The sequence below is a fragment of the Centroberyx gerrardi genome, chromosome 18, assembly GCF_048128805.1.
Source record: "Centroberyx gerrardi isolate f3 chromosome 18, fCenGer3.hap1.cur.20231027, whole genome shotgun sequence".
Classification (NCBI taxonomy): Eukaryota; Metazoa; Chordata; class Actinopteri; order Beryciformes; family Berycidae; genus Centroberyx; species Centroberyx gerrardi.
Window position 1 is genome coordinate 23,942,811 of NC_136014.1, and position 22,252 is coordinate 23,965,062.

The 22,252-nt window shown below is 43.6% G+C and overlaps 1 protein-coding gene across 4 annotated transcripts; it reads left to right on the top strand.

Annotated features, from left to right (window-relative positions):
* Positions 1-392: 392 nt before the first annotated feature.
* meis2b (Meis homeobox 2b) lies at positions 393-20,597 on the top strand. Of its 4 annotated transcripts, XM_071908647.1 has the most exons (13): positions 393-404; positions 859-1,091; positions 1,876-2,017; positions 2,445-2,495; positions 2,813-2,863; positions 3,074-3,224; positions 3,445-3,456; positions 7,247-7,342; positions 14,278-14,417; positions 17,649-17,725; positions 19,029-19,087; positions 19,445-19,534; positions 20,539-20,597. In XM_071908647.1, exons 1-13 carry the CDS (start codon positions 393-395, stop codon positions 20,595-20,597), a joined length of 1,173 nt encoding a protein of 390 aa, XP_071764748.1. The 4 variants fall into 4 exon arrangements, with proteins under 4 accessions (XP_071764748.1, XP_071764746.1, XP_071764747.1 ...); XM_071908645.1 differs by lacking the exon at positions 3,445-3,456 and having other exon boundaries at positions 3,074-3,220; positions 7,228-7,342; positions 19,029-19,088; positions 19,425-19,534; XM_071908646.1 differs by lacking the exon at positions 3,445-3,456 and having other exon boundaries at positions 3,074-3,220; positions 7,228-7,342.
* The last annotated feature ends 1,655 nt before the right edge of the window (positions 20,598-22,252 follow it).

The window sequence follows — 22,252 nt, forward strand, 5'->3', positions numbered from 1 at the left end:
CAGACTGACAGCACAGGACTGATCACCGGACGATCCTGCTCATCACATTCCTATGAAAAAGGGAGAACTGATGCTCGGAGACCAATTAAAACCCCCGGAACTAATATCAAATACATAGATCACCCAGAGTATTACTAATCCTCTCGCCGGCTGACCGCAGGAAACCCGACAGTTGCCAGTGCGCGAGTTGGCACACTTGTAACTGAGGACCGATGGTGTTTCCTCGCTATTTTTGATGATTTTCCATTGATTTCAGTCATTATTGTTGAGTAACACGTACTTGACGCCTCTGAAGAGCGGATTATAATTCTCAATTGGATTTAAAAGTCATCAACTCCGCTGCTGAACAACACCAAAGTTCTATTTTACGCGTCTGGAAATTGCGCACGGTGATGGCGCAAAGGGTACGTCTAATTTGAGAATTTATTATTGAATTTTCTCTTTTTAAATCGTTTTTCTAGGCTGATTCCCCTTTTTTTCCCAGTGATTCATTTCTATCCAAAAGACAAACTGAAGTAATTTCTTTAAATTAAATACTGATTACACTGCATGAGAATATGATGTGGCCCTTACAAGAACTATAGTAATCCTATACTACATTTTAGAAGGATACTATACACATATCACAGCCACGCTAGAAGTCCCTACAGGAGTATTATAGGGATATCAGGTCTAAGATTAATATAAACTATTGAATATTATAGTGATTCTTCTTTAGGCCTAAACCACCATTTTCCCATTTTTTACTCTTTTACTGCTTTTGTTGATTTGGAAGAGAAAGTTTTCCTCGCATGTTTTTCTCCACTTTAAGTCCCATCAGTTGCTCAAACCATAACGTTGCTTCAACTTTCACCCCAGTATGATGAGCTGGCCCATTACGGAGGTGCGATGGACGGAGTCGGGGTCCCCACCTCCATGTACGGAGACCCACACGCCCCCCGTCCTCTGCCGCAGGTCCACCACCTGAACCACGGACCGCCGCCTCATCCGACGCAGCATTACGGAGCCCACGCGCCGCACAACATCATGCCCAGCAGCATGGGCAGCGCGGTCAACGACGCACTGAAAAGAGACAAGGACCAAATCTACGGGTGTGGCATAATAATAGTAATAATAATAATAATAATAATAATAACAACAGCAACAAAAATAATAATAATAACTTTAATTTGTAGAGCAGAAATCAAAGCAGCATTACAAAGTGTTTTAAGGAGTCCAAATATTTTATGATTTTTTGATATAGTGTTTTTTCCCCCCAGAAGCAGCAACATAAAAGATAGACGCAATTACTAAACGTATTTGGTTATGGTATTAATTTATCACTCACCATCACTTGCTTTACTTTCAACTAAGGCTACAGACCTCCAACTCTGTCACTGCAAAAACAACTAATTTCGTCTCAAAATCACCCATAAAATCTTAGTTTTTCTTAAAACAAGTGAAAATCCTGCTGATGGGATGAAATAATTGCACATTTCCAATGCAGTTTCACTTGTTTCAGGGATTTTTCAAAAACAAGCGTCAATATCTCGAAACAAGACAAAATAAGGCAGCTTCACTAGCATCAAGAAAATGATTCACGGCCCCAAACAGGTTGTTTTGCATTAGAAACAATTGAAATAATCTCACCGCAGTGGCAGATTTTTTGCACTTGAATTAAAAAAGCAAGATCCCATGATTCAAGGCAAAAAACCTTAGATATGTTTGCAGTGGGGAAATGAAACACAGCTGACAAAGCGAGATGTATTTTTTTCCACACAACAATCTTAATTTTAAATGTTATTTGATGCTGCTTTGATGTAGGCAACAGTTAATCTGCAGGCCTAACGATGGCAATAACTGCATAATAACAATAACCTCTCGCCTGTGTTGCAGCCACCCTTTATTCCCTCTGCTGGCTCTGGTGTTTGAGAAGTGCGAGCTGGCGACCTGCACGCCCAGAGAGCCTGGGGTGGCGGGAGGAGACGTCTGCTCCTCCGACTCCTTCAACGAAGACATAGCTGTGTTTGCAAAACAGGTAGGAGCAGCAGAGGCGTTTTGGTTTGGGTACGAGACATGTTTTAGTACGGGATAAGAAGAAGAAACCAGGGAGGGTTGTTTCTCCCTCAGCTATATGGCAAAGTCTCTGCGTCTGGTCTCATTCGCCACAAAAACTTCCAACTAAATTTCTGGGGGAAAAACTGGAGAAATTACTGATGACTGACAAGACTATAATTTGTCCAAAATGATAAATTCTTAGATGTATCGGTTACCAAAACAGCTTGAATGGAACATTGGTCCTGAATACTCCCCTGGTGTTATTTCGCCTTTTTAGATATGGCTTCTAAATACATATGTGTCCATTTCTGCTTCATCTTTCCTCTCCATTATAATGATAAAAACTACAAGATCTCAGTTGAATTCACCTTGCCATAATCCGCTCTTGCTTGTCTTTCTCCCTTCAGATCCGTGCAGAGAAACCCTTATTTTCTTCAAATCCAGAGCTGGATAACTTGGTGAGCATTTCCTCCTTTCTTTCCTTCTGCTTTGATTCTCACCTGCTTGAGTTTTCTTGCGTTTTGCACGGTGATGCTCTCTGCAGCGGGACGCCACAGACTTGCCCCCGGGCTCCACTGTACCTCTAGGAACCATCTAATTATTTAAAAAAAGAAATGATAATGATTTAAATCATGTTGGTAATTAGCTAATACACCTAGGGCCCTTATACTTCTGCCATGAGCGTCTCTTAAATTCACTCTCTCGATAGACACATATCGTGTTGGTTTACTGTGGCGTTTTGTGTGATTTTTTTTTTTTATCTCTATTTTTTCAGATGATTCAAGCGATTCAAGTCCTACGATTTCATCTGCTGGAGTTAGAGAAGGTAAATAAGCCCTCAACGGCTGATGATTTATTTTGTCAGCGATATCGACAAGTGCCAATTTCTATTCCAAATTGAGCCCTTACATTAATAACCCCATATGAAGCACTTTACTGATAATCAGGCAACGCTTAAAGACACTTTATCTTATTAAGAACGCTTTGGCGCTCAATTAAAACTTGACGCATCCTCGAATAAAAATGTATTTTGTAGGTGCACGAGCTCTGCGACAACTTCTGCCACCGGTACATCAGCTGTCTGAAAGGCAAAATGCCCATCGACCTGGTCATAGACGAACGAGACGGCTGCAAATCTGACTTCGACGACCTCTCAGGATCCTCCACGAACCTCGCAGATCATGTGAGTGTCTGTCCAGTTATTGAGATTTCCCCATGCTCGATGAAAAGTCATGGAAAGGTTATGTCGATGCACTCTTTATTTCCAGAAATCCGGAATATAGGGAATAGATGTGTTTTCTTTCATAAGCCGAGAGAAAAACAGATTAAAAAAAAAACAAGGCAGTAACTTAAGATCAGTTGTGTTTCCATATGCTTGCCTGTCATCGTTATTCCCAATATAAAAAGGTTGGCATGCAGGTCTAGGTTATGCACAATTGCAAGTGGGTAATATGGCGTGGACTCATGCATTTCTCAGCACCCAGGATTCCTTCTTTTCACGTTTTATTAGAAGATATTTTCCTTACAACTGCCACTATAAAGTGTCCCAAAAACTGGCAGAATTTCACAGAATTTAATTCGAGTAGGCTTTCATATCGGGCTTTCTAACCAAAGTAAATAAATCAGCAGCGCTTCAAACAAAATGGACAGAAGTTGATTAAAGTTATTTATTTTGGTGAAAGTCCATTACTGATTTATGGCGGTGTTAACACAGCCTAGGGCTAATTATGTTTGCTGTTTGATGGCGTGCTGTCCTGCTGGGGGCGCTGTGCGGGCCCGCAGAGGAAGCTTCCATAAAGCATGAGAGAGGCTGCTTTGTTGAGAATAATCAAAAGATGGACAGTTCAACTTTGTTGTATAAATTATATTTTGCCTGTAAATCACACTTTTTTTTTAGCAATATATGCATGACAAGAAAGAACGGAGCAGTCCATTTTGACTTTTTTTTCCCATCTGCATTTTAATGTTTTCACTGATAAAATGAAAACATTGATGAAAAATAGACAGTGATGAAGATGATGGTGATGGTGATGATGATCCCTCCCAGTGCAAAGTGCAGCTGCCAGTGTTGTGTTTGGTCTTAGGCTTCTCCAGTCCCTCTCAGCCTGGAGTTTCACTGGAGTGCTGAGCCAATAGGATTATTATTGTTGTTGAGGAGGGGGTCTTTGTCAGGCCGCTCCCCCCTGCTGCGTCCTTTACAGAGGCTCTTCCTATTTTTGGCACCTGTGCTCATTTACAAAGAAGCAAATTCAGATGGAGAAGTGATTCAAAGTTACAGTGTAGCAGCAACGTCATGTAAATACTGATCTACTGAGACGTCTCCTTGGCGAATTCATATTGAAAATATGGAGAAACCGTTAGACCAAATCTTACAGAGCATCCTCTCTACTTTATAGCTCTATATGTGGTGCATATTAGGGTTGGAGCGATTTATTGGTTTGCCGATATCAGCCTTTTATTAAATATCAGATATCAGCAAGTCATGTCGTCCACCGCCACCGCCTCCCTGACCACAGCTAAAACCAGTCTATAAAACCTGCAATGAAATTTTATTGTCTTTGCACGTTTTATTTACTCGTTTAATTGTTCAATAATGTTTTTGGTAAATTAATTGTTCATTTAAAGGCCTAATCTATCCCACAGTTTCACCTACCATTGAGCCTGCCTTACAGAGCTGCTAATACTATAAGAATTTAATTAGTCTGGGTTTCAGTGGAGAGTTTTAGTGTCCCATGATGGTCTAAATGCTGTTTCAGAGACTTTTCCACCCTGAGAAGAAAAAAAATTCTCCAGAAAACACTGAAATGTTGTCATCATTTTGCATGAAATTAGTCAAATTTAAAGATATTGAGCAGAAAATATTGGCGACCGGCAGCTTCACTCTAAAAATATCAGCCTCGGCCTTCAAAAACCCACAGGATAGCGGTCTAACCCTTGTGCATATACCTAGTGACTACAATTCTATATCTGGATCATACCTTCTGCATTTCCGAGCGACAAAACACACTTTGCATGTGTGTGTGTGAGCCTTGTTCATTGCCCACCAGTTGATGTGACAGGACATTCTCCTGCTGCTTCTCCTGTAATGCCTTCCTCCTGCAGCTGCTGCATAATGGATGCGTTGCACTCCTCTGGGTACAAAGACATGCACAGCTGTGTAACCTACATGAATGTTAACCACTAAGTGTACCAGCGTACCAGGACCTGTTTATCATTCGTGAGGGCTAAAAGCAGAGTGGCTCCGTTGTTGCGAGTTTTGTCTGTGAAATAGTCTCATTCGATTCAGCGTTACATTCACTGTACCCATTCTATATCTATAGCAATCTCCTCTAGTGTTCGACTGATATGGGTTTTTGAAGGGCGATACTGATACCAATATTTTTGGATTGAAGCTGCCGATAGTTGACATTTCTTTCCAACATTCTGTATACTTAAATGAGTCAATTTTCTCACAAAAAGAATCCAAAAATTGACAAGGATTCCGCGTTTCCCCTAGAGTTTTATTCATCTCAAGGTGTAAAAAACCTCTGAAACAGCATTTTGACCATGATGAGACTCTAAAACTCTCCATTGAAACCCATAATAATGGAGTTTTTAGGTGGTTTAGCAGCTCCTGAAGGCAGGGTGAGGCAGGCTTCATTGTAGGTTTTTACAGACGGACACCCCTAAAATCATATCCTCTCTTCCACTGACATCCAATTTTTATAATAATAATAATAGGATAATATCAGCTAACCGATATATTGGTTTACCCCTAATCTCCACCCCAAAATGACTCCTATAGTAAAACTTTCACAGCCTCGTCTAACTTAAAGACATATTGTGTCGTGGCAGGATGGCAGTAGTTAGTTAGACCCTCCTGTACCTGAAAAGTCACAGGTTTGATCCCCACAGAAGCCATTTGTCCTGCAAAAAGCATCTGGTCTAGTCACCCATTATAAGTCGCTGTGGTAAAATAAGATCCTCTGGCTGAACGCCTCAAATGTAAACGTAATGCCAGAGTACTCAGAGTGGTCTAGTATGTGTTTTTCCTGATAACACAGAAACATTTCCTGTTATAATGCAACACAAAACTCTTGGTGAGCAGTGAGTCCACAGTGTAGTTTAGCTGAGAAAATGGGCACAACTGACAGATTATGGAGTAATAAAACCCAGTTTGATCTGCCTGTGCTGAGCAAATACCCTTTCATTCAGACTATTTGCCATGTTAAGAAAAATGTAATCCTTGTGTACATTTTGATATCCGTCTTTACCTTGCGCTCCATACTACTTGTTATTTGCCGTGTTGGTGGTGTAGGAATTTAATCTTAGTAGCTGCTAAATGCCTACAATGCAAACATACATGTGAAAAATGTTTTCTAGATTTCTCTGCACTCCTGTACGAACTTCATGTCCACGACACACACCGATCCCGGCTATACAGTGTGCACTCCATTCCGGTTAATTGGATTTTAACAGATGGGGTGTTACGAAATAAGACCTTCATTAGCTTGATAAACGTGGAAACACATGGCACCTCTTTGAATAGCTGGGTACACAGAGAAGTTGTAATTACTGTGCGCCTGGATAAAAAAGAGGGACCGTCGTTGAGAGGCCTCATTCACACTGCGCCATTGTTCCTGTGCTTATTCTTGTCATTTGCTGAGCTCTTCATCTGATCACCATCCGGCAAACAGCTGACGCAAAGAGGTTGAAGAGGGAGATCTGCTGTTTGGCTTGGGCTTATGGCAGTCTGAGTGGCCCTGACCAACCGGCCCAATAAATAGAGGGTTTCTCCCCAATACTGAGTCGCAGAAGCAGCCAAGACACCGGAGGGTTCACATGCTGCTCGGTTTCTGATCCATTGCCTTACCTCTTGCTGCTAAACATCTTGCTGCGAAACAACTCTTTGCGCCAGATATATTTAAAGAGAAAATTTAGAGAGAATGGTAATGTAGTTATGTGTTTTTCTCAGTTCTTTTTTTTTTGTAGAATTTCATTTTTGACGATTTAGTTGCATCCCTTCTATGCTAATCATACCACACTGCTGTCTTTGTGTCTTTGTCGCGTTGGGGAAACTGCATAATGGACCTCATACTGGATCTACTGGACCCTTCCTCATCTGTTTTTTTTTCTCTTCCCTCTTCTCTCTTCTTCTCCGCTTCCTTATCTCCTGTCTCCTGGTGTGTGGACCTCTCCCTGACCTCCCAGAACCCGGCGTCCTGGAGAGACATGGATGACGCCCACTCCACGCCCTCAGTGGGCACCCCGGGACCGTCCAGCGGGGGACACGTCTCCCAGAGTGGAGACAACACCAGTGAACTCGGTAAGAGACCCCGCAGCCCTCCTGCGTCCTCCTCCATATCAAAGGTTTGACTCGCCGGTGACCTTTACTCCAAGGCATGGGCCGTGCCTGCCTGGTGTTTTGGGGGTTCTTTCAAAAAAAAAAAAAAAAATAAAGGGCATGCGCTTACCTCATCTAATCATTTTATCTTAATTGCATTGATAAAGAAGATAATCTACGGTTAAAGAGGGTAGCTCCTGCAGGCATTACCTCATGTTGAGTTGCTGTTTTTTGGGGGGAAATTCATGTATCTACAAAACAGAGGTTTTCAGAAAAGATTTATCTTGTTTGCTTATTGATACCCATGCATTTTTTTAATATACAGTGAGGTTTTAACAGATTTTAAGTGCTCAAGCGTCGTTAAACTCACTCATTGGATAAATCACAATGTAAACTTTCAGTTCAAGTAAGAACACCAAAAGTGCAATTATGTGGATTTTCCATGACAGCAGCAAAATGTGTGGCTCCAGTTGGATTAGTAGCTCTCAGCTTTATAGTTAGTGTGGGTTGGACTTCTTAATTACAGTTCACTTACCAGTAATGGAGAGATCTTGTGAGTTTATTCAAGTTGTCTGATTGGTGGGTATTATTGTCTGCTGCTGTTTTTCTGTGATGCAGCCCGGCCCTGGCCTTCTTGTGTTGCCCTGGTGTTCCTGCAGTTAATGTGATTTCTGATGTGCTAATTGGAGGCTATAAGGGTTTTATGGCTTGTTTTTGTTTTTCTCCCCTATGGCCGCAGTAAAAATAGAATAGACTTTAAAGCAACTTTCCACCCTCTGCCCATCAGGCATCAATGACCAGAGCATTGATGAGAACAATAGGAGGATGCTTTGCAAGACAAGAGAAACTCAGAGGATTAAGAGACAATCAGAAACAGATCAAGGCTTCTTCCTTTGATTTTACACCCGGCGCTTTTGAAATCATCTCAGTTAACTCCGAGTCTGCTTCATAGAGAGTGTGATGTGTGTGTGTTATGGTACATCCGAATTCACCCGTTCAGTGCGTGGCCCTAAGTTGTATGTCGATGAGAGCTGAGAAAGGCCACGGTGTGAATAGCTTCTTTCCTTTAGGCTTTTTTTAAACAACAGTGGGGGGAAAACCCAAGGTCCATGCCCTTTTGACCTGGGAGAGAATGCATAGAGGATGGGGGGGTGCAGAATGCCCCCCGTGGGGATGGAAGGACAGAGCACTTTATGTATGAGGAACAAAGGAAAAGAGGAGGCCAGAATGATCAGAGCTCTGGTTGCTGGTCCAGGATTTGTGGCATGCTACCTGCTGCTTCTCCCTGGGCCTCTTTGCCTTGTTTCCAGCCTATTCTCATTCTAGGGAAGAGTAAAGTAAACCAAAGAACTTGAATGGATAGAAAGGGCACTTACTGGCATATCATGCTAATCTCATTTGGTGCAGCTAAGATGGCCCCCATAGAATTTTAATAATGTTGTCATTCAGATATCAGGATTTGTTTTCTATGTATACAGTACGTTGCACTTGTATGTTCAAAACAGCTGCCACTCAAACTGCCAAATGATGCCTTTGCCATGGTAACACATGAGCTGTCTGCGTCTCATACACCAAGCCAAACCTCATCTCCATGACAACATTATATCTACGGTGCCAATTTTAAGTGCCAAACGACAACAAGCAAGATGATTTTGAAAGGGAATTTCCATTCGTTTTATTTACTAAGCAACTCCAAATGGCAATGAGAGGTGACTCGTTTGAAAGATTTGAACTTCAATAACCAGAAATCATGTAACATGCCGTCAGTAAACTGCATGGCAACAGGCTGTTTATATTTTGCTCTTAAGTGGTTGTATTTTGCTTGCCTGTGGGCAGAGAAGTGACTTTACCCGACACCAGAATTTCATTTAAGCAAATAGAGCGAATCTACAACGTCTCAATCAGGGGGGATGGGACGCTCTTCTCTGCTGCAGCCCCACTTGAGCTGAAGATATGGGTGTATTTTTATATAAAACTTTTGCCTTGTGTAGCTGTAAGTTCTGTAAAGTAAACACTTATACTATAAGAAGGAAACCGGGATCTTATGTTAGCAACACTGAGCCTGGAGATGACCAATGCTCTTCAAAGCACCTGCTACTGTGAGTGTGAGTTACACTGCAGGGCTTTTAGCCGACACTGTTATCCAGGCTGACTCAAGCTCTATGCACTTTTCATTGATGTACTTAAATTTCTAGAGCTCCAACATTACAAGCAACCACCAGAAAGAAGTGGAAGCATCAGAGTCGTACTGTCCTGATAATATTCCTGCGACTCTAAAATGATCATGTAAGATAGAGAGAGGTGTAAGGGAAATAAATAACAGAAATAACAGCCAAGGACAGAGGTAAAATGATTTTGTAGAACTTCAGAAAAGAGCATATTAGATAAAGCAAGTGCTGGAGGAAGATATGAGGGGGGGGGGGGGGGGGGGTATGTGAAGTTTTTTATGAAGAGATGAGTTTTCAGATTCCAACAGAAGATAGGGAGCGACTCTGCTGTCCTGACTGTAGCGGGACGGTCATTAGTCACGCCTCCCCGGTCTGATGGAACATTTTAAAATCCACTGTCTTATGGGAGCGCTAAAGTGGCGGCTTGGCGTAACCACAGGTAGTTGATACCATACACCGTGTGGCTGGCGGTTTGGGTTATGGGTGTCTTTCCCTCTGTGGAGTTAACCAATAGGCTTATAGTCTTTGGTTGTTGCCTTGTAAGCTGTGTGATATGCAGAGGGCTCTCTTTGATACCTCAACCCCCGGGGTGACTGCTGTTGACCGCAGCTAAAGGGGTTGAGCTATCCAAGGAATGTTTGGATGGGGGATGGGGGGGGGGGGTCGGGGGAGGCTTGGTATGTCCATCACAAAGACAGAAATAAAACAAAAGAGAGCGGGAATGACTCGGAAAAAGATCCCTGTGCACTTGTGCTGGGAAAAAAAAACGGAATGCGAAGAACAGGATGTGTTGCATCTTTTTTGTCGCATCCGTCCACAGCCGGGGAGTCCACAGGGAGGAGGAATGTGGTGGAGGTGGAGGTGGAGGTGGTGACATGCCAATGACATCACAGCTCAGTGACACCGCGGGCTAATGTCCCTTTAGCATCTGTCATGCCGTGGATCTCAGAAATAAAATGTAAAAAAAAAGGGGAGGTGGGAGGAGAGAGAGGGAGAAACAGAGAGAGGACAGAGGGAGGGCAGAGAGAGAAAGATAATATGTATGTAGAGGTAGAGAGAGAGATATAGTAGTGTATATTGTTGGAGAGGGTTCAGTGCTCTGTTCATTTTTGCTCTTAAAGCTGCACTAGTCAAGATTCTTATGTAAAAACACACCCATCTTATCAGCTTGGATCACAAAGCTGGGCTGCTATATCGTCCCTAATTGAGACGCTGTAGATTTGCCCAAGCGAAAGTCTGCTATGGACACTTCTCCGCCCACGGGAGGTGATGCATTGAAAATTAAGACCAAAATATAATCTGTCTCCTAAACAGCAATGAGCGAGCGCTCCGTCCAGAGAAAGCTGGACTCACCAATGTCAGATATTTTGCCTCTTTTATCTCTTTGGCTTCCTTTGGTATGAAGCATCACAGACCGGCCGGGTTGGTAAACATGAGCGTGCTGTGTGCAGTTTACTGACGTCACGTTACAGGATTTCTGGGTATTGAAGTTCAAATTTTTCAAACAGTTATCTCTCGCTGCCGTTTGGAGCCGCCACTGTGCAAAGTTGCTTAGTGCAGCTTTAAACAATCACATCTCTAAATCAACGGATAAACAGCTTGCACAGATCAGTTATAATCCTCATGATCAACTTCTCACACAGAGGATTCCCCACGTCTTGGAAACCTTCCAGACTGCTCCATTTAGAGCTGTGTATCATGTCTAATAAGGGGAGGAGCTGCAAGGTGTCAGCAGTGATGGATCAGGGCCCTGCTGAGCTCATTAGACAGGCTGCGCTGGCTTTGCATCACTGATGCAGCCGGGGATACGGCAATCAGTTCTGCTAGCCACTCTACACTTTGTCTTATGGACACGTCATCCTCGGCTGCTTTGCCCAATCTAACGGCCGCCGGTTTATCCAGAGCTACAGAGAGCCAAGACTGTAGAGCAGGAGATGAGAGAAAAATTAAAGAAAATATAAAAGAGAGGAGCAAAGAATCAGAACCAGATTTACTGTAGGTCTATTGGCCGAGTAAGTTTGGAGTAAATTTGACTTGGTGGGTTGCTCATATAGGTCACATTAAACACAACAAAACACAAAAAATATCAGCAGTATAAAAAAATTAGAGTAGAAATTTAGGGAATAGGTCTCTTAGAAGGAGAATATAAAACAAAAGTAGGGTATAAGTATAAAGATTGAAACTTAGGAAATAGGTCTCTTTTCTATATAGTATGCACATGGGTCTCTGTTGGATCCGCACTGATTGCACTGATAGGAAGCTATGAAAGTCAGTAATCGAAAAAAAAAAAAAAAAAATAGAAATATATACAGATCTAGAGAACATTGCACTGGGTTCTGAGTGTTTTGAACGCCGCAAGGAACAAAAAAAAAGGAAGAAAAAAGCTGTAGGCATGAGGTGGAATGGTCTAAACAGAGAATAAGCAGGTATAAATATATAACTACACAGCCAGAGCAGAGCTGAGTATATAACAACTGAGGTAGAAGGGAGGTAGAAAGCCAAGGAAGACTCCTCTTCATATCTTAGGGTGCTGTTTTTTTATTATTATTTTTTTTTCTTCTGAGCCCCGGGGCAATACTCCAGCCTTCCCTGCGGCGATGCCCACCCCCCCCCTCCACCCACCCCTCTACCCCCCTCCGGTGTCACGCGTGCAGACACTGGCAGGCGGGGGGGAAAGTTGAGGGGTGGGGGGGGGTGCATGGGAGCCTTCCACGGGTACGACTTTGAGAGTGCATCGTCACACTGGTTAGATTGGCTGAGTTGCCGGGGAACAGTCAGAAGCGATTAGTGTAGCGGAGGATCTGCCCCGCGGCCTTCCCCTCTGTGGAGCAGAAGAAAGAGGGATGAGGAGAGGAGGTGGACCGGGGTGGGGCGTCGGGGTGGAGGGGGGGGTGGAGGAGGGGGGAGCGGCGTGCCTTCCTTAGATATAATTAGGCCGAGCCAGTCCTGTTTGTTCTTTCCTTCTTTCTTTCTTTCTTTCTTGCTTTCTGTCTTTCTTTCTTTTTCTCATTTTATGCTTTCTGTGGAGCCTTTTAACTGTGGGTTCATGAAAGTATGTTGAAGGATAGAATCTGAAAATGGACTGTATAATGACTATAATCTAAAATTCAACTCATCTTTACTCCAGTGTTTATTATCGGGGCTGCCCTTTAATTTATGCAACTATATTATGGATTTGCCCTTTATTATGATAAGATATGCAACAATTGCATCAGTTACAACAAAAATGTGTTTTTTTCTGGATCAGCAAAGTAATGTAATCGAAACTTGGATGATTGTCATCATGTTGCTACCTGAGTCTTAATGTGTTTCTTCAAGAAACCTAGACAGGATATTACCTGTCCTGTTTGAAATGATGCTTCCATCCTCAAGCGGAGTTCATTCTTCAAGAATTTGTTCTTAGTTGACCCAGCCGCTTATGAAAAAGTTAAATAAAATGTAAATAAATATTATTCTTTATGCACTCTGAATGAACCTATGCCCAATAAAATTAACTGAATCAATAGAGGACAAAACAAAGTATTCAGAGTAAAGGACAGAGACGGTGCCAACCCTTTAGCCTGTCCTTGACTCGGAGCTGGACACCATCCGTCAAAACTCCCACAACCCCCCAAGCCTCCGACCCTAGAACACATCCTTTTTAATGTCAATATTCATTAGCTGAAATATTTATGCATGAATATGGCTCATATAGGCGGATTTGATTGATGCATCTCCAAAAACAAAAAGACATGCTAGGGCAAATCTTAAGAAAAGTAGGGTTCCTGTCCCGCCTCGGGGGAGGAGTCTCTCAGATGCATTATTCACATGCCCTCCAGGCAGGCTTTCAAGGCTTCTCTGCCCCGAGGGCAAGAAAAATAACCACCACTGTTAAAAGTAAATCATCTCGGCTGATGCACAATTAATGGCGGAGAGGGAGCGAGCGGAGTGCCCCTTGTGCTGCGAGAGAGCGCGAGTAGCAGGGGCGGAAATCTCAGCTTAAAGGAAGCCTCCTGCCTTGATCCACGGCAGCTTCCTACAGAAATCAAACGGGGATGCGCGCTAATGGTAGGGAGCGCCCGGCGTGACGCTGTGTTGCAGACAATCCGACACAGACGTTTTCGAGGAGGGGAGGGGAGGAGGGGGGGGTCAGTGAACACATAGGGGCGTGAGGGTGATAACTGCACCCCCCGCCGACCCACCCACCCTCCTCCCCTCATCCTGTCTTAGTACACTTCTGCCAAATGAGCGACCTCGCTTTCAACTTCAAACAAGAAGGGGTTTGATGTTATGGGTTCATACTTCATTCATGGGCTACACTTTTTGTTTTTGTTGTTGTTTTTTTTTTTGTTTAGTTTGCTCCCTCTTCTTTTTTCCTATAAGCAAATCATTAGTCTTATTTCAAACAGAGGCCGCATATAAATAAGAGTGCGGAGCATCGAGTCCGACCGCAGTTTGAACGTTCATTATTTCATGTCAGGCGCGCGGCTCCCGCAGTCATTACCTCATGTCAAACGCGTGGCTCAGATTGAATTAATAGCTCTTGGTTTTATTGAGCTCCCTCACTACGAACTCCTCTTCATTATCCAGCGGCCGGGGAGTGAGGCAGAGGTGAGAGGAAGGATCTTGTGTTGCTGTGCCACATAGAAACGCAATCTCCCCCCTCTGCCCTTTCACGGTGCGTTTGTGGAGGAAGAAGGCGACGGGGCCAAATTAAAGCTTTCTCTTAACGTGACTCCTCTCTTTATCCCCCCTCGCCCCTGATCGCAGGAGACGGCCTTGACAACAGCCTGGCGTCACCGGGCACGGGAGACGAGGATGACCAGGATAAGAAGAGGCAGAAGAAACGAGGCATCTTCCCCAAAGTGGCCACAAATATAATGAGAGCGTGGCTCTTCCAGCACCTTACGGTAAGGGAATCCACCCCGGGTCCCGTTAAGTTCCCCTTCGCTGCGTTCAAACCCTTTGTACGAGCGACATCAGGCTGTGGCTTTTTATAGATTCAAAGCATAACACTTTTTTTCCTCCCTCTGATGTTTCTAGCAGCAACAATCCTACAACAATTTCACATAACGCTGGAAATGAATGAGAGTATGTTGTCTAACCGCGGCCTCTCCATCAGGCAATACTTGTTTGAAATGATGCCTCTTTACTCAGGAATGAGCCCGGGCTGCGTTTCCCAAAGGCATCTCGAGACTAAGTTCATCTTTGTTCCATTGTAAGCGAATGGAGCAAAGAAGAACTCGAGTCTAAAGATCCTTTTTTCCTGGGTTTTTACAAGAAATCAACGTCAGAAGCCCTCTGTTCAGAATCGGGCAGCGCCGTTTCAGAGGGGGTGAGCAAGTCCCCGCAAGGAGAGCTTTACCTTTTATCCGAGGTCCAAAAGATACCGCCGCCGTCGCCTCCTCAATTTTTCCACCTCTCCCCGCTCTCAGATGTGTTATAACCCCTTACTTGTTTAGTTAGTAAAAGGCCCACACAGGTCCTGTACTGGGAGTAATCCCTTCCTCCAAAGCCCACCTTTAGATTTTCCAGATAAAAAAGGAGGATAATTGAATTATCCCCTCTCTGTTCCCCATCCCCTTTCAGGCCTAATTTGTTAAGCACAAGTGTTTGCCGTGGCAGGATGTGCCTGTGAAAAGTGTGCAAGGGGACTTTGGCCTCTGAAAGGCCTATTGCAACACCCAAGCGATCAAGCATTCATCAGTCGTGGAGGGTGTGAAAGGAGCGGGATTATGTTTTGTCAGACGTTGCGGTGTGAGGCCCGCGGTTGGGGGGGGGCTCTCCACTGCTAGCCTTAGCCTCCAGCTTTTGTCGTCCATTCTGAAGACCCTTAAAAGATCCCCTTCTGAGGAAGCTATAGAGAAAGCAGCTGTGAAAGGTTTAGATTCATTATATTATTCATTATCAGCCCATTAGCCTGGTCATAACTGTTGGTTTCCATGCAACCCCGCATTTATCCTCATTCAAAGATCGGTGCTCCAAGTTCCATTTTGCGACGCGAAATTGGGAATCCGTTGCAGGTCGCTGCTGTCGTGTCGAAACCATGCAACTGGAATTTGGTCGTTTTCTTACTCGAGATGAAAGTTTACTTGATTTATTTATGTGTTGAGTGAGTTTCATGAACCTTGGGCATCGGACACTTAACTTAAAACCCTATTGGATATTTTCAAAAACGGACGTCACTAAGAAATTAAGCATTTTTCTCCTTATTCCTAAAAAAACCTACATTTTGCAGATATGCTTTTACGCTGCAGCAGGGATATGAGAAAGTATATAAGTGTATAAAGTAAATATCACTTCTAAGTATTGATTGTGGATGTGAAATCCATTATATACAAATATTATACATGGAAAGTCAGGCACATTGGGATGTTTTTTGTTTGTTTTTCATAGATTATTGATGTTTGTGTTCTAAGCTTTAAAATGGTATGTTATATAACAAGGGGGTCAATAAATTATTTTGTTTGAATTATCAATTACAGCATCCAAAAGTGCACTTTAATCAAACTTCCTCTGATGTAAAATGGGTCTCCTCTAAATGAGCCTGGCTTCACAGCGTTTGGTCCCATATGATTGGTGCTGTGAAGGAGTTTCCTCCACATGGCTCTGCCAGCGTGAAATGGAGACTGAGGATGAAATGACAAGAGAGAGAGAGATTTTTTAGTGTTTTGGAGGTTTGATCTGAGGGAGGAGCTCAGAGTCATCTGTCACTCGACTGTCAGCCTCCAAGCTGGGAGGGAACCAGGATGCTCAGAGTGACCACAATGGGCTTTGTCAAAAAACACCCTCGGTACACATGTGTGTCTGTGTGTGTGTGTGTGTGTGTGTGTGTGTGTGTGTGTGTGTCTGTGTCTGATTCTGCATATGTGTGTGCATTTGTGTTTGTGTATATGCATGTCTTTAGATGTGTGTGTGCTTATATTTGTGTGTGTGTGTGCACTTCTGCATGTGTGTGAACTTGTATTTGTGTATATGCTTGTGTTTCTGTGTGTGTGTGTGTGTGTGTGTGTGTGTGTGTGTGAAAGAGCTTGTGTGTATATGTGCTTGTAGATGTATGTGTGTGTGCTTGTGTATCTGTGTGTGTGTGTGTGTGTGTGTGTGTGTGTGTATGAGCTTTTGTATGTGTGCACGCGCTTATATTAGTATTTGTGTGTAAGTGTGTGTGCGCACTTTTGTATGTGCATGTGTGTATGTGCTTGTGTGTGTGTATACTGATGTGCGTGTGGTTGTGCTCGAGAGTATTTGCGAGCTTGTATTTGTAGTTATGTGGTTGTGTGTGCACTTGTATGTGTGTGTGCACGCTTTTGTATGTGTGTGTGTGTGTGTGTGTGTGTGCTCATGCCAGTGTGTGTCTGTATGTGTATGCATGTACTTGTGTAGTAATGTGTGCATGCATGTGTGCTTTTACATGTATCTGTGTATGCGAGTGTCACCGTGTGTGTGCTTGTGTTTCTGTGTGTGTGTGCGTGTGTGTGTGTGTGTGTGTGTGTGTGCGCGCTTGCCTGAAAGGCGGTTTAAAAATGAAGTGCTCGGAAGCTCATCCTTCACTGATGACCACAGGAGGCGGCTACTGGCCTGACAGCAGCAGAATGGGGACTGGCCCGCGACCCTGCTCCCAGTACATGGGTCACCTCTGTCTGCCATCTGCCGCCCTCCTCCCTCTGTCACACAGCCAGCGGAGGGACCAGGGCCGGGTGGGGCGGGGGGGGAGAGGGGGCGAGGGAGCGGGGGGGGGGGAGACAGGGGCCTGGCCTTACTGGGGCCCAAACAAAAGCCACCATTGTGCCTCTTTGTATCCCACCCGATCGTTTGTCAAGCAATGTCAAATAATGTCAAATACTGTCACACAATGCCACGCGCTTTTAGCCAGAAGTGTTCGCGGGGCCAAACCGTGGTCAGCCTCAGTTTTCGCTTCGGCTTGGGAGTTGACTTGTGCATACATTTCCAGGAATCGCTGCGACAGAATATGATTACACTTCCTGAGTTTTCCTCAAAGTACAAGAGCCTGCACTTAAGGGCAGAAAGGCTCTAGACGTGGAGGCCCCTAAATGAAAGCAAGCTGTTTTTTTGGCTGAAGCCCTGACATTTTTTTAATTAAATTTTTCTTTCTTTTTTTTTTTATCTTTTGTCGCTCACAGCACCCTTACCCCTCAGAGGAACAGAAAAAGCAGCTAGCACAAGACACGGGCCTCACCATCCTTCAAGTGAACAACTGGTAAGTAACTCCAAAACCAACCTTACTTTACTTCTCCCACTGTCACATAACATCTGACTGCTCTCATATCCGCTCTCACTCACATCCACACACACACACACGTACAATTTGGGTTGCATTTGTTCTCCGTTTTGCGTAATGCAATTCATAAATAAATTTGACTCGACTATAGAGTGCCTCTTCTTATCCTCAGACATGTTAGTGGAGAGCGGGGTGCATCATAAGCTGAGCTCTGCAGTCTGGGTTGAATCTGTTATACACACACCATCTATCTTCTCCGTCTGGGACACTCAGAAACATTAAAAGAGGAGATATCCCCCTTTCTCCTCCTCTCACCCCCCCCCCCCCTCCATGCACAGCCTCATTTTACATGTATGACATGATGGATTAAAGCATGTTTAGGCTGGGCACCCGGCTCCCTTTGTAGACAGCTTAGCTTGAGAAAGTAAAGTGGATGGGGGGGGGGGGGGGGGGGGGGGGGGGTGATGTAGGGGGTGCTGGGTCCAATCAAATGATCACAGAAACCAGGGAGAAGATTCTGGATTTAGTTTCTGGAGGATACAGTCCTGTGTGTCATCTGACGCATCGTTTTACATGCGGCTTACACAGGGTCAGGTTTGGATTAATTGAGATGACATTGCCTCGCCGCTTTAATCCTCCTCCAAAATCCACGAAAGGGTCCTGCTTTTAAGTGTATCAGGTTTCCAGCAGACATAATTACACAGCCGTCCACCTCTAATCCGTAAGTTAAGAAGACCGCGGGTTTTAGTCATGGATCGAGCCAATACAGTTATCAAAGCGGGCGAATGCACCTTACTGTCTGTTTGCTGGATGTATCAATGGCAAAAAATTGGCAAAGCAGTTAGCCTTATCGCACCCTGAGGCTAGAAGGCTAAACCCAAATCAATAGATTTTTTAAGCTATGTGACTTTCCACTAATACCCCAGATTATGTCAATAGGAATAAACTAGATTATTAGCCAAATCCCTGGAGACACGCAGAGTGAGTCCAATTCTTCAAACGCTGCCAAATGAAATTGACATTTTTGTCTTTTTGTAAAATGCTGGACGTTTTGACTGATGAATGGAGGATCCTATTTTTCATAATGACAAGTAGACCAATGAGGAACAGGGAAGCGCATTGGCAGAGCAAGGGGTTTAAAGGTCAAAAGGGAGCTCTTAATATTTTTAAGAATTTAATACCTTTCATACTTTATCTCTATGAAAGCTTTATTGACTTATTATGCATAGGCTTCCATCCGTTTATCATTAAAAGTCGCATAATTTTGTTCTTTTTTTTCCAGGTTTATCAATGCGAGGAGGAGAATAGTACAGCCTATGATTGACCAGTCTAACAGAGCAGGTAAAGCTCCAGTTCATTTTTCTATGCATTCGTTGTACAGTGTAAAAACACTAGGCACGCTTTCTCCTTCTGTGCAATAGACTAATCAGGTGAATCCAAGTTAAAGCTACGATCCCTTATTGATTTCACCTGTTTAATCCGCTTCACCCATGAAGGGGAGGGGACAGGTTAAAGACATTCTGGAAATTGAGACAGATTGTGCATCAAAGGTGCCAGTAAAGTTGCATTTGAAACCTGGATTGCACAAAAGAAGGTGCAAAATAAGCCTATGGTCATTTTGGTTTTAACTGGAGTGATTTGTCATTGCACGTCTGTGGTTTAGTCACTATAACATATTTTTTTCCTCTCCTCCTCCAGTGAGTCAGGGTACAGCTTACAGTCCAGATGGTCAGCCAATGGGAGGCTTCGTCCTTGATGGGCAACAGCACATGGGTCTCCGACCTGGCGGTGAGCAATCTCCCTTCCTTTATCAAATGAGCCAAGGCGAACTCTGTATGATGTCATTTCCTGCCCGTTTTGGGCTGAGTCCATATTTCATTAGTGTTAAAGAAAAGAAAGCCAAAGCAATCTTTTAGGTATATACATAAAAATGTTTTAATTGCCATGGCAACAGTGAGCACCTTTATTGCAAGCAATTTTAAAAATAGTTACTGGAGCATAAAGCAAGCACCCACTCTGGTATTCGGCAGATTGGAGTTTCAGTTGTCTCTGGGGGCAGAAGTAATCTGATTGGTTGAGTTAAACCTCAGTGGGCGGAGCCAAAGAACCACAGTTTTTCTGGCTAAGTAATACTGAAGCTCAGTGAGAAAGACAAGAGGTAAGAGAGAAGGAAGCTAATATTATGAAGCCTAGCGCTCTGCTACTAACTGAAAAAACTGAAAGTTAGCTAGTTAGCCTAGCTGACCTTCCAAGTTCAAACTAGCCATACTAGCCTATAGCTATCTAAGTAAGCTAGTTAGCTAGCTGCTGACCTTCCAACATCATGAATGCCATGGTCATGAATGAATGAAAAAAGGCATTGCTATTTATATTTTTCTTTATATTTTGACCAGAGTTCCTTCTTTGCCACTCAAGTTTGCCAGTTAGCCAACTTGCGCTCCAAAAGGACTGTGGCTCTTTGACTCCGCCCATTGGGGTTAAACTCAACCAATGAGATTATTTCTGCCTCTAGAGCAGCTCTGCCTCTGAGAAATGTCTGTATAACTAAAACTCCAATCTGCCAGTATCCACTCTGAACTTGATAAGTGAAGTCTGACATTATAGGTAGAGTGCCATGTTGAAAAATTGTATACCAAGTTCTAGGAAGTCTTCCATAATGTAGGCACTGTGCCATGTTATGGGTACTATGCCATGTTTTATGCAGTGTGTCATATGGTATGTTATAAGTAGTATGGCATGTTGTCGGTATTGCCTGGCTGATGTTTTAACAGTGTGTCTCCTCTCTGTTGCAGGACCGATGGGTGGCATGGGCATGAACATGGGCATGGACGGGCAATGGCACTACATGTAAATCCACTCCACTGAGGCAAGCCTGAAGAACAGGGTGAAGTAAGTAGTCTAGTCTCTGTCTTTCTACATTTATCACTAAGAAGCTCCCTTTTCCCCTCCATCACTCTGTCTCCCTCTCTTTTACACTCTTTCCCTTCCACACCAGCGCCTCTAGTCCTCTCTCTCTCTCTCACCCAATCTGTCTCTCTTGCACTCTCTCTCTCTCTCTCTTCCTCACCACTTCCCTTTTTCCCCCCCATCACTCAGTTTCACTCTTTTCCCTTCCTCACCAATTCCCCTATCCCACTCTATCACTCTCTATCTCTGTATCTCTCTCGCTTTCTCTCTCTCACCAGATCCTCTACTCCACTCCATCACTCTCTCTCTCTCTCTCTGTACTTCTCTCTCCACTTCCCCTACCAGTTCTTCTATTCCTCTCCATCACTCTATCTCCCTCTCCTCCTCCATTTTTCTCTTCCAGCATCTCGTCTCCTTCTGCGCGGCCCAATCTGATTAAGAATCGGGGTAATACTCCCCCCCCCCCCCCACCCCCACCCCCCTTTCCCTCCTCCAGCCCCTATCAGCTCCCCACCACTGCTGACAGTTCACAAATCAAGACGTATCGCCTGCCGGAGGCACCGGAGCACAGAGAATTTTATTTAACACCCACTCTCCACTGCTCAATGAGCCACGCTGTAATGACACTTACCTTGATTAATAGAGCTCTTTATATGTAAATAGGAGCTGCATTTGCCTCACTTTTTCACCGGGGCCAATTTCGCCAACACAGCCCCCTTTTCCCGTCTGATAATTCCCCCGGTTTTGCTAATGAAGTTCAAAGAGCAGATAGTGACGCTTCATCTGAAAAAAAAAAAAAGATCTGCATAGAGACATCATGCTCTCAACCTGAATAAATGCTGGCTATATATTTTTGGAGGCTATTTAATCTAATTATTTCTCATTGAATGATCATTGACTAGTTACTGTAATAGCTCAATAGAGCCGCGTGTTTTTGCCTCCCCTAATTTGATCTGTGGCGAGACCGTATGCTGACTGCGGCAGTAAATCTACCCAGGACTGCAGGAAGGGTTGTTTGGAGTAATATGAGGGTTTTCCATGCACGATAAAGTCAGAGCCATAACATTTAGCCATTATGGAATACATGACTGAATCTGCACTATTTTATTTTCATCTGTGCTGTACATATGGCGCGACCATATGCTTTATCGCCACGCTGCCCTTAGAAGTTTACACATTTGTGTAAGACCATATTGGAAGGACGCTATATATCCATTTTGTGGAAAACATATACACTTTAATGTGGAGTTTATCATTCAGTATCACTACAATAGCCTATAGAGCAGCCAATATAAGTGCTTTTGTCAACAAAGGATGTAAGTTACCTGCTATCCTTCAAAATGTTCAAAATGTATTTTCAATTCTGTGCTATCAATCATTTTGTAAGAGTAGGTTCACTTTTTTCAAATCGTGAATGTCTCATTTTGAATCCAAACCCTTAATTTCTATGTTTGTATAAGAGTGTCTGAGTTTGTATATAAGCTTGACCCATCTTTGTCTCTGGTCTTGGGTCTCCACTGGTGTATTTGTATACTTAAATATTCACAAAATAATGCATATTTATTGACATATTTATTTACATGCTTGAGCCATCTTCAT